We start from the raw sequence: 12,622 nt of genomic DNA, 5'->3' as shown, positions 1-12,622 counted from the left end.
GACGAGGAAGTGAGCAGGTCGACCAACATAACTGGCATGGCCGAGGTCAAGCTTGGGGTGTCCGGACAAACACATACAATAATATTAAGTGTTATGACTGTGGAAAGAATGGGCATATTGCGAAGGATTTTTAATCGATAAAATGCTACTATTGCGGAAAGTTGGGTCATATTTTCAAAGGCTATAGATCCGAAAAGAAAATGAGGAACCAAAAACTTCTTTGTTAAAAAAGAAGATGAAGGATTGTGGCTAGTGAAAAAAATTCCAAAAATCGAGATCAAACCTAGCTGTTCTGATAACTCGTTTTGGTACTTGGATATTGGCGCAAGTAGCCACATGTGTGGAGACGAGAGCTTATTCAAAATACTCTCAAAGGTGGAGTCCGGATCCATTTCTTTCGGCGATGCTTCAAAAGTAGCCTTGAACTGATCCATATTGATTTATGTGGGCTAATAACTCTAGAATCATTTAGTGGTAAGAGATACTTCCTTTCTTTAATTGATGATTATTCGAGAAAGACGTGGGTTTATTTTCTAAAGGAGAAGTCATAAGTGTTTGAAACCTTCAAGAAATTTAAAGTGATGGTGGAGAAAGAAACATACAAAGTTATCAAAGTAGTTTGATCTGACAGAGGAGGTGAGTTCACTTCTATCGAGTTCAACAAATACTGCGATGAACATGGAATCAAGCATTTCTTGAATGCTCCATATTTTCCGCAGAAAAACGGTGTGGAAGAATGAAAGAACCAAACTATTCTCGATATGGTTCGATCTATGTTGAAAGGAAAGAATATGCCGAAACAGTTTTGGGCAGATGCAGTGTAGCACACAATCTATGTGCAAAATAAATGTCCACAGACAAATCTAGGAGAGAAGATGCCTCAAGTGATTTGGAGTGGTATGAAGCCGAGTGTCTTTCATCTCAAGGTGTTCGGTGGTGTGGCCTATATGCAAGTTCCAAGTCAGTACAGGATAAAGTTAGAAGATCGGAAAAAGAAGTACATATTTATCGGGTATGATGAAAAATCTAAGTCATACCAATTGTTTGATCCTGTTAAAAAAAGAAATTGGCGGTGAGTCGAGATGTTCACGTGGAGGAATCAATGACATGGAACTGGAATAACCCGATTGAGGAAGAAACAAGTTCAAAGGTTGTTATGCCTCCGATATCAACAACCACCGAACTATCATAAGATAAATCCGAGCCTCTAAATCCCATAATGAGAAGTCTATAGGAGATATATGATACTACAAATGAAGTCCATATTGTATATCTCCTCGCTGACTTAGAAGATTTGAATTTTGAGAAAGTTGTAATAGACGTGAAATGGAAATCAGCTATGGATGAAGAAATTAGGGAAATTGAACGCAATAAAACATGGGAGCTAACCGACCTTCCTGAAAGAGCTCAACCCATTGAAGTAAAATGAGTGTACAAAAAAAAAATGTCGAGGGAGAGGTTGAGCGTTATAAGGCTCGAGTTGTGGTGAAGGGCTATAGACAAAAGGAGATAATCGATTATGATGAATTCTTTGCTCCTGTCATGAGAATGGATTCAATCCGACATATGAAGAAAAGTAATTATAAGAAGGTGTTGAGATTGAGAAAAACCCTCTACGTGCTGAAGCAGGCTCCTTGTGCTTGGAATGAGAGAATTAACGAGTATTTCAAGAAAAATGGGTACCAACAATGTCCTTACGAGCATGCCTTGTACACAAAGAAATCAAAAAATGATATGATGGTAGTCGCTCTCTATGTCGACTACCTCATATTCACCGAAAGCAACACAAATCTGATTAAGGAGTTCAAGGAGGTATTGAAGAAGGAGTTCGAGATGAGAGACTTAGGTTTGATAAAATATTTTCTTGGTCTAGAAGTGAAGCATTCGAGGAGGGATTATTATATCCCAAGAGAGGTACGCGCTTGAAATTTTAAAGAAGTTTAAAATAGAGGACTAAAATCTGGTTTCAACTCCAATGGAACCAGGCACTAAACTCTCAAAGTTTGATGGAGGAGAATGAACTGATACTATATCAAAGTTTAGTTGGAAGTCTAAGGTATCTTACAAGCACGAGACCCGACCTAATATTGAGTGTTGGGATAACAAGCAGATTCATGGAGGATCCAAGCTATACACATTGGAAGGCCTTGAAGAGAATTCTGAGATATGTTCCAGGAACTCTTTCACTAGGTATTTTCTATTTAAAATCAAATGACTACCGATTAGTGGGTTACACTTTAGTGGGTTACTCTAATAGTTATTAGTGTGGTGATGTTGATGACCGAAAAAGTACTTCGGGTTATGTATTCATACTCAGAAATACGGCTCTTACTTGGTTGTCAAAGAAGCAGCCTATTGTAACTCTGTCGACGTGCGAGGCAGAGTATGTGGCAGCCACTTGGAGCGTGTGTCATGTAGTCTGGCTTTCAAATTTACTAAGGCAATTAGGAGTGATCCGAGATGAAGGGACTATGATACGAGTTAATAATAAGTCGGTGATCGAGTTAGCAAAGAACCCGGTTAATCATGGAAGGAGAAAATACATTGATGTCTAATTTCATTTCATTCGAGAACAAGTCAAACAAGGAAAGGTTGAGCTGAAGCATGTTGAAAGTCGAGATCAAGCCGTTGACATATTCACCAAGTCACTTCCGACCACAATTGTCACACCCTAAATTTCATATTTGACCGAATGACTTCGGTCCTGGCCAAGACCAAGCACCCGTGTGATTGGAAATTAGGACTAAGGAAAATCTGAGATATAGGACCGAGAGAAATCTATGTTCGACCGAGGGGATCCGATCGAGGAGGTCCGACCGAGGGGGTCCGATCGAGGGGGTCCGACCGAGGGGGTCTGACCAAGGGGGTCTGACCGAGAGGGTTCGACCGAGGGGGCCGACTGATTATATTTTTCTAACTCATGCTTAGCCACCTCATTCTTAGCCACCTCATGCTTAACCACCTCATGCTTAGCCACCTCATGCTTAGCCACCTCATGCTTACCCAATTCATGCTTATCCACCTCATGCTTATCTACCACATGCTTGGCCACCTCATACTTCATCCTTCCCATGCTATGACAAGTAGGTGACAAACCCTCTTCATCACCTTTTATTAATCACATGCTATGACAAGCAGGTGACCAACTTTTTTATCAAACCATTGTCTATGACAAGCAGGTGACCAGTCTTATCAACCCCATGCTATGACAAGTAGGTGACCAGACTTTTTTTATTATACTCATGTCTATGATAAGTAGGTGACCAACCTTTTTATTAAACCCATGCTTATGACCAGCAGGTGACAAGCCCTCTTCATTATAAATATTATTCTGCACATACTTGTGAAGCCGATGACCAACCATTTTCCTCAACCGACCTTGACTCTTTATATTTAAATATTTCACCATGGATTGATTAATTAATATCAATCCATTTTCCCTCTTAACTAAAAATCATAAGACATCCACTAGAAGTCTTGAAGAACAACCAACCTTCATAGATAGATCAAACCTTAGCAGTTTCAAAGTATAAGGCAAGAAAACCTTTCTATATCACTCTTTAAAAACCAACACATGCTTATATAATTCATGTATATTATATAAATTATGCATACTATTTTAATAGCATTATTTCATTGCATAACAATATCTTTATATATGAACCAAGTATGATCTGTTTCAAAGGACAATCTGTTTTCCAAAGTACTAGCTCTTTTCTAAAGGATAATCTGTTTTCCAAAGTACCATCTCTTTTTTTAACAAGGATCTGTTTTCAAAAGAAGGATCTGATTTTCAAAGTATGAAATGTTTTATGGAATCATTGTGAACAATGATGTATGAGAATTGACGGTATGGGAGGAGGGCTACATAAGATGAGCTCTAGTAGTCTGATTCCAAAATATGTGTTGAAGTTTCTATTGGGACTGGACTTCTGGGATGAGCTCTGGAAGATCCTACCCACATAGACAATTGTCTAACCAGGTTGTGGGCTTTAGGGATAGACTCCGAAGAGTGCCTTTCCAAATATGTGCTCAAACAGGATTCCTAACTTTAAGGATCAACTCTAAATAGTAAAGGGCCAATATGTGCTCAAGATCTTACTATACTTTCACAAATGATGATATACTTTATAAACCAGTATATGTATTCAAATATGTTTTTAAAAGTGTTATCTATAAATCTTTTTATAACTTGTTGGGTCTTTAGACTCACTATGCTTGTGTGGTGTAGGTACACAGCTATAGTCTTTTTATGACAATTAAAGGGAGACTTGGAGTGGGGCAAGGTGAAGAGATGTGTGTGAAAGGAGGGACAAAGATAGAAGACCGAGCCCTTTATTGGGTCTATTATTAAAAGATTGTATTTTCGCAGTAAAGGACCCTATCTTGATATTTTTGTAAGCCAAGGACCGTGTCTTATGTTTATAAACCGAAATTTTGTAGCTCCACTTTTTATAAATGACAAAATGCTTTCGCACATGTTTCTGTTTTCCGTTAATTATGTTCACATTTCAAACATCCCTCACTCGGTGTAAGTAATTTAGGAGTTAGGGTTGTTACAACATTACTAGAGAGTTGTAAAAGACTAATTGGAATGAGAGATGGAAAGAATATTTAAGTTTAAGGGGGAAATTTATTTGAAATTAATCATTTGTGTATTATAAAACGTTTTATTTCAGGATAAATTTTATTCATATGATATTAAGAGTTATGACGTCGACGCCTGTTGAATAAACTTAAATTAATAAGTTTTTAGTTTTTAATGTTTAATATTCTTAGAGTAATAATACTAATTTAGGGGTGAGTGGGATAACCAAGAGATTTGGGTGGGAGACTTATTTAATATTAACAATCATTACTTTGTCACTTGAAGATTCAAGCATATGAAAGGTCTATGCTTTCTTATAAAGACTAGTAAGAATTCATTTGAGATGAATAAGAAAAATATAATTTTCCCTCTTGTTACTAACAACGCCTTGAGACACATGAAGACGATGTGGGAGAATTGGAGGTATGACATAAATCTTGGTAAGTTAAGGAAGTACGAAGGAAATGTGGAAGCAATCAGGGCGGATAAGCCTGATGAAATGACCCAACAAGATTGGGAGTGATTGCTTGAAACCATTACTTTACCGATAAATTTCAGGTTTCTTCTTTCATATTTTGTACTTAATATAACATTTTAATCTAAAATTATATATATTAATTACTGAAACAAAGCGCTACCAGCATAGAAAACAAAAAAAAAATCAAAATATGCACATCGTTTTGGTAGCAAATCATTTACACATCTGCAAGAAGGATCAATTGCAAACTATGAAGATTTCTTTTTGGCGACTAAGACCAAAAAGGATAAAACTGTTGATCCGCACATACTGAATAAAGTTGTAAGTATATAAAATATGTTTACTTTATATTTTATCTATTAATTGTATTATAATATTTTATTGTAGGATGAATTAAGAAATTTGCGAGTTGAACGTCCTGACATTTATGATGTCGATTTAGTTGAAGAAGTTTTTGGCTTTCAACACAAGAGAAAGATTATAGGGTGGGATCAGTTTTAGCTTCCCAAGTTCAAGGTCCTGCACCGTCCAAAAAATAACTACGTCAAGAGACTGTAACAATGTAATGAAGACTCGATGATATGGAAGAGACGATGAAGGCTTAAAAGGAAAAAGAGAAGACCGCGAGGTACGAGTTGGAAAACATGTTAAAGGATGAAATGAGGATTGAGAAGGTTCAAATGAAAGAGAGGATGAGGATGGAGAAGGCTCAAATGGAAGAGAGAATGAGGATGGAGAGAGCCGATATGATGCGTCTTATGTCACAGTTTATGTCTAGCGGTGGATCGATATATCCTACATTATTTACCCAATTTACTAATGTATTTAATTTGTATGAACTCTTTTTCATGTTTTGTTTTATTGTTGTGTGTTTAAAACAAGTTTTTATTAATTGGAGATTTAAAAAAAGTTATATTTGGATAAAATTGTAATTTGCAAATTTAACTTTGATTGTTTACAAAAAAAATATGTTAAAATGTTTTTTTTCCTTTAATGTTAAAATATGCCGGAATATTTTTTCTTTTCAATCATGAATTGGAATTGATAAACTTTTTTCAATTAGACTGGCATTCATTTTGACAAGATGAAAATTTTATTTATATTTTTAAAATTTAGGAAGAATGATTGTGATATGAAAAAAAATTACTTAAATTAAACATTGATAAAGAGTCTAATATAGTTTAGAGTTTTATGCTATGTTTCCACATTATTCCCTCTTTATTTAAGTTTGTATTTATAATATAGTTTGAAATTGATCAATAAATGAATTTCAACAACATTATTGATTTAAAAAACCAGCATTTTAGCATTTTTGTTGCACATCATTTAAAGTAGAAACAAATATTAAATTCCAAAAGACATAAATAATGAGATAATTTCAAAATATTACAGAAAATTATAAATATTGTTTCATGTTGGTGGCATACCATCATAAAGTCTAAACATGTATAATTCAACCCTTTTTTTTACTCCTAACTTTAATAAAAAAGACTTAGTAGTCAACATAATCCATGTAAAATTTGATAAATATCCCATACATTAAAGAAAGACCTTTGGGAAAGTGGAGGCACACAATCCATTTACATTTTTTAAGGTGGAATAAGTTTTTTCACCTGAACTCAATCATATATTCACGTTTTGAAAGACAATGCTACTACAAGGGACATGGACACTACAGTCCAAAAATATGGTATGCTTAGTCATCAACGATCCCTTCATGTTTATATACTTCACATTGTTCACTTTAACTGTTTTCATAGGTAAATCAGTAAATTACTAATAATATGGATTTTTTTCTCTTATGTCCCTTTTGTAGTTAAAACTAGAACAAATACATGCATATCATTACCATAATTGACATAAATCTCAATATTTTAGCGTTCACATATGTTACATAACAATAAATGCCAAAAAGAGTAACTGAATAGATAAGTAAATTCAATATATTACTTATAAATATTATGAATGTTACATGCTGGTGCAAAAAAGTCACTAAAACATGAACAATTCAATTCTTTTTACTGCTAACTACTACTCAATAAAAAATATTTGGCAGTAATTAACATCCTATACCAATATAGTCCATGTAATTGGATTTTGTGTTTGAGATTTGAGAAACTATTCATTCTTTCCAAGTTTGAAGACACTTGGCCTAAAGTAAATGGACCTCCGGGGATGTGGAGAAGGATCGAAGATGGCATTATTCATGGTGGAGTAAGTTTTTTCACCGGAAATTGATTTGATATTCACATTTTTAAAAACAATGTCGGTGCAAGGGACATGTGTGCTGCAATCTAATAATATGGCATGTTTTGTGACCGATGTTCCTTGTATGTTGATATAATTCACATTGCTCACTTTAACCGCTTTCATCTGTAAAAATAAAATAAAAAATTAGAGAGAAACAAAAGAACAGAAATTGGATTAAGGAAATAAAGTGTTTAACAATTAACCTGTTCAGCACAATGGGTGGTATTGCAATAATGTTGATCAATAATGATAGGATTCTTTGTATTGTGAAGCAAAATATTCTCAAATGTTATATTTCTAGCATATCCATTCCCTCCCTAAATTACATTAAAATAAATAATAATTAATAGTTAGAAAAATAAATAAATAAATTACCCTTCAATATTATTATTATTTATATATTACCGGCCATGTTTTTATCCTAGCTCCATTGGTTGTCGTAGTCAAAGTGCAGTTCTTTACAAGTATTCCTTCCACTTGGGCATAATCTCCACCCTTTCCAAGACTTCCAACACTAATATATAGAAATATTATTATATTAAATAGACATTTTTACTAAAAGACATATCAAATATTAAAGTTATAATTACCTTAAACCATGGCCTGGTCCACATTGAACTCCTTCTATGATAATATTTGAACACTTATTATTAATGGCAACACAATCATCTCCTATCGTAGACAAAATTTGAAGACTTACCCATTAATAAATGAGCAAAAATATATAACTACAATTAGTAAATTTGAATGAAGGTGTTACCGGTTCTGATGATGGAGTTCATGATATGGATGTTAGTTGAAGAAGATATGTCGATTCCATCAGTGTTAGGACTATTCTCTGGAGCGATTATTTTTATTTCATATATTTTGACGTTGTTGCAATCATTTATGCTTATATGATTTCTCGGAGGGTTAATATGAGTCAATCCTTTAACTTCAAGATTGTTGCACTGACTAAACCTCATTGCCTATACAACGTAACAAATCATAAGAAAAACAAATAAAAAAGTTATTTTAATATAAATTATATGTTGAGATAGAATTATTCAAAGTTAAACTCCATCTCACCGTTGGTCGAGAACAACTTCCCATTCTTGGATACTGCAAAAAAAATAATTATAGAAATGAATAGTTAAACACTTTTTTTTTATTTAAATGTTGTTTTAAAGAATAAAAATGTCCTAAGAGTTTATCTTACTTTGTATTGAAATGAATATTCAAAATTGTTATTGTGGAGGTATCTGAGATTACTGCCTTGCCACCACGGTAGACCATTTCCATTAAGTTTTCCTTTTCCATAAACATTAAGACCATTAATTTGCGAGAACATTATCCATGTGTTCGATGCACATTCCGCCCATTTATTTATATCGTCTGGCGCTATTAGAGTTCCATCGATCTGAATTTGAGGTGATTGAGATATGCAAGGGCCACTAAAAAGCAAAGATCTAATAAAGAAAGTCTTTTCAGCCGGCACCACCATAACAGCAGTGTCTCTTGTACATGCACAAGTTGCTTTCCATGCTTGTAAAAATGCCTTTACAAATAAATACAAAATGTTTAGTCTAGCGTACGATAACTCGTCACCTTAACAATACTACATGTTTCAAATAAGTGAAATAATTTACCTTAGAATCATCGGTATTTCCATTTCCAACCGCACCATATTGTCTCACATCAAATGTAATAGCAAGACAAATATCTAGATAAAAAATGCAAAACAGAAAGAATAAACCGAGATGACTCTGCATGAAAGAAAACCAAAATAAAAACATGTTAATATGTTTTTCTAAATAAAATAAAATAAAAAACTAATTAGATTCAATAAGTTGATAGAAAAAGGTGATCACCATTATCAATCAATTCTACTAGCCAAGAATTACAAAAACAAATCTTATTGAAACAAATTCAATGTGTCAAAACCCAATAATTTTTGTTGATTTTATAGTCTTTCTAAGTTCAATATTTTAGGAAAATGTATAAAGTTAAAAATATTTCATGTATATTTTTAAATTTCAAAACTATTACATGTGTATTTTTTTAGGATTTAAACAATATATAGGAATTTAATTTGAAATTGTGTGATTGTAATATGTAGACTTAAATTATTACTATTTCATGAATTGCATCATGTTGGTTTGGTTGAACTTGACCATTTTAGTTGCCAAAATAGGAAGATTTGACTCCATTTAATTTCTTTGAAAATATTTTGACCACATGTAGGGAGATTATGGATAAAATTATAGAGTTTTCTAATTTGATTTTTTTTTTAATTTATTCACAAAATATGTTCATCCTTTTTATTTTGATGATTAATTTGATCATATTTTGGAATTTAGAGTGAACTTAACCAGAATAAAATAGTATGCATATTTTTAAAAATGAGAGGCATTTCTTTTTACAAATACACTATAATTTTACTCTTTTCTCTCCAATTGAAGAGATTGTAACCTATCTAATTTCATATATTTGAGGACTAATTTGATCTCACCAAAGTATATGTGTTAACTTAAACATGAAGTAAAATCTAAGGGCTAATATGTGTTTTGCTCACATGTTTAGTTTGACACTATTTCTTTCTACTTTATTTTTGTACTTTAGAAAGACAAGATTATTTTTTGAAAACCATACAGGAAATGTTGTCTACCTATCCTCTTGAGAGAAATTATAAGTAGTTCCATTTTTTTAAAACTGAAAGTATAGTTTGAAAATCTAGACCTCAACACGATTGTCGAACGATAATGCAAACAACGTCACATGATCATGGCCCATTAGACGTGATTCATTTGATGATGAGTTGCAAACAAATTATGGTTAAATAATTTCATCGAATAGATATATAGTGAAATGAGTTGCAAACTAATTATGTCATATATTGGAATTTTATAAATTAAAATTAAAATTTAATGATAATGATAATCATTAAAGTAAAGTAAAAAAAATAAGAAAGTGATTGAAATGTATAGAAACATCTACTTATAAAAAAAGAGACACGTGTAGAGTATTATAAGCCAACTAGAACAAATGAGAATACTAAAGAAGGCCCTAGAATTGTCTACATTTCTCTTTCAGCTCCTATTATTGTTTATATATAGACACTTTCTATCATCGGTCTTGAACATCTTTCCTAAGCATTTCTACAAGACTACAAATTAACACTTTCTATAATCAATCAGAAAACGAATCTATCATCCAATCTATTAATTAATTAATGGCGCTAATTCCAAGCATTTTCAGCGGTCCAAGAAGCAACATCTTCGACCCCTTTTCAAGTCTCGACATCTTCGAGGGTTTCCCTTTCTCAAGTTCAGTACTGGATAATGTTCCGTCCTCCGCCCGAGAGACCTCATCCTTCGCCAATGCAAGGATCGACTGGAAGGAGACAGCGGAGGCGCACGTATTCAAGGCCGATCTGCCCGGGCTGAAGAAGGAGGAGGTGAAAGTGGAGTTGGAAGATGGAAAGGTTCTCCAGATCAGCGGCGAGAGGAGCAGAGAGCAGGAGGAGAAGAACGAGAAGTGGCACCGAGTTGAGAGGAGCAGCGGCAAGTTCCTCCGCCGCTTCAGGCTACTATGGACAACGGCGTCCTCACGGTCACTGTACCCAAGGAGCCGGAGAAGAAGCAGGAGATCAAGACCATCGACATCTCCGGCTGAAACAAAAATTCATTTATATCTAGCGTATTTTGTTTTGTTCTCTTTTCTTTTGTGTGCAAATAATGTAAAAGTGTAATGTGTGTGAGACAATCTACGGAATTAATATATATTATCTCTCTAATTATCAATATATGTTCAATATATGTTTGTTATCATTAATGTATTAAATATTGTATCATTCTATGTATATTGCATAAGCTCCCTCCTTTTTACATAAAATTCTTGAACCCTTTTTTAAAAATAAAGGTTCAAAATCCATATACATATTGTATTTAATAAAAATGCACCAAAAATGGGGTGCTGTAGCCCCTACAAAGTTTTTAATTACTTTAAATTTCTTTATAATTTTATGTGAGGAATATGATTGATTTTCAACAATTACTTTGATTTTTTTTATATTATGGATGCAGGTTTGATGTTTGATTCATGTTAGGGATGTTTTTATGCAATTAGATTTCTATTCAGGCAAAAATTATATTTGGTGTTTTTGGTATTTTTGGCTAGGACCTTTTAATCGAGATCGAACGTCGAGACAAGCATCTGAACGAAATTTTCCCACCAATCAAGATCTCGAACAAAATATTCCCGTGCGACCGAGGCCTGCGACCTTAACCCAATTTTCATCGTGCTTCGTTTGTTTGTATGTGTAAACACTAAAAATCTACCTATAATATTTATAAAATTAAAATAATTATTTTAATTTTTTTTTCGAATAAATAAAATCAAAATAATTAATCCCAAGGTCAAAACTTAATTAATTAGATTAATTATTATGATAATTAAAATCTAAATTATTAAGAAAAATAACCAAAAACAATAATAAAATTATTTGGAAGAAATGTTATACTCATTTTATTTTAAAATAATTTTGATAAAATATCAATGGATAAAAATAAATAATTCGCAATAATTAAAATACCAAAAATTATTTATTTAACCCCAAAATATAAAATAAATAAAATAAATTGACAAAATATTTGTTATATTTATTTTTAATATTTTGTGTATTTTAAAATATCAAAATTAAAACCTAAAGGCTGAAAAAAATCAATTTCAAACAAACCTTTAAGGTTTTAAAATAAAAATAAATCAGTAATCGGGTGTAGCCGAAACCCAGATTTATTGTTACATCCAGAACAACGTCCATCAGATAGACGTTGGAATCTTCTCAAATGCCTCAGACGCGCCAGCATAGCCCGCTGCAACAGAAGGAGTGTGTGCCCGCGAAGCAGCGGACTGACTAACACGAACGTTAGCTCCGTCAAGCAGAACGCAATGGAAAGGCCAAAACATTGACGGAACGCCAACAGACCGCTCTACGTTAGCGTTCTCGCCCCAAACAACGTTGTTTCATCCTCCGATTATTGTCTTCATCACGACGCCGGATGGATAATCATCCATAGCCATCTTTGATTTTTCAAAGATCAAATTTTATCGTTTCTAGACGGATTGACTCCGTTCAAAAGGTGAAATGATCACACTACCACAATGATTATTTCTCCTACATATAAAATCATAATCATGACTTATATCAACAAGTTGGATGAAGAACAACCAAAACATCATTAATTACTATTGCCTGATTCGATCCACTTGAATCCCACAACCGACTTCGAGAGGCTATAATAAACCTTCCTTAACAATTATGAAGC

At 33.3% G+C, this 12,622-nt stretch overlaps 1 protein-coding gene and 1 pseudogene across 1 annotated transcript; one reads left to right on the top strand and one right to left on the bottom strand.

The window, feature by feature from the left end:
- Positions 1-7,184: 7,184 nt before the first annotated feature.
- Positions 7,185-9,067, bottom strand: LOC124935195 (probable polygalacturonase At3g15720). Its single transcript, XM_047475646.1, has 8 exons — positions 8,945-9,067; positions 8,515-8,853; positions 8,385-8,417; positions 8,077-8,284; positions 7,907-7,988; positions 7,722-7,830; positions 7,520-7,633; positions 7,185-7,439 (listed from the first exon to the last, which is right to left on the bottom strand). Exons 1-8 carry the CDS (start codon positions 9,065-9,067, stop codon positions 7,185-7,187), a joined length of 1,263 nt encoding a protein of 420 aa, XP_047331602.1.
- A 1,445-nt stretch (positions 9,068-10,512) lies between these two features.
- On the top strand, positions 10,513-10,985 carry LOC124936606 (annotated as a pseudogene).
- Positions 10,986-12,622: the final 1,637 nt, after the last annotated feature.

The sequence above is a fragment of the Impatiens glandulifera genome, chromosome 4 (assembly GCF_907164915.1).
Source record: "Impatiens glandulifera chromosome 4, dImpGla2.1, whole genome shotgun sequence".
Taxonomy (NCBI): Eukaryota; Viridiplantae; Streptophyta; class Magnoliopsida; order Ericales; family Balsaminaceae; genus Impatiens; species Impatiens glandulifera.
The sequence above is the reverse complement of the archived record's forward strand: the minus strand, read 5'-3'. Positions and strand labels throughout refer to the sequence as shown.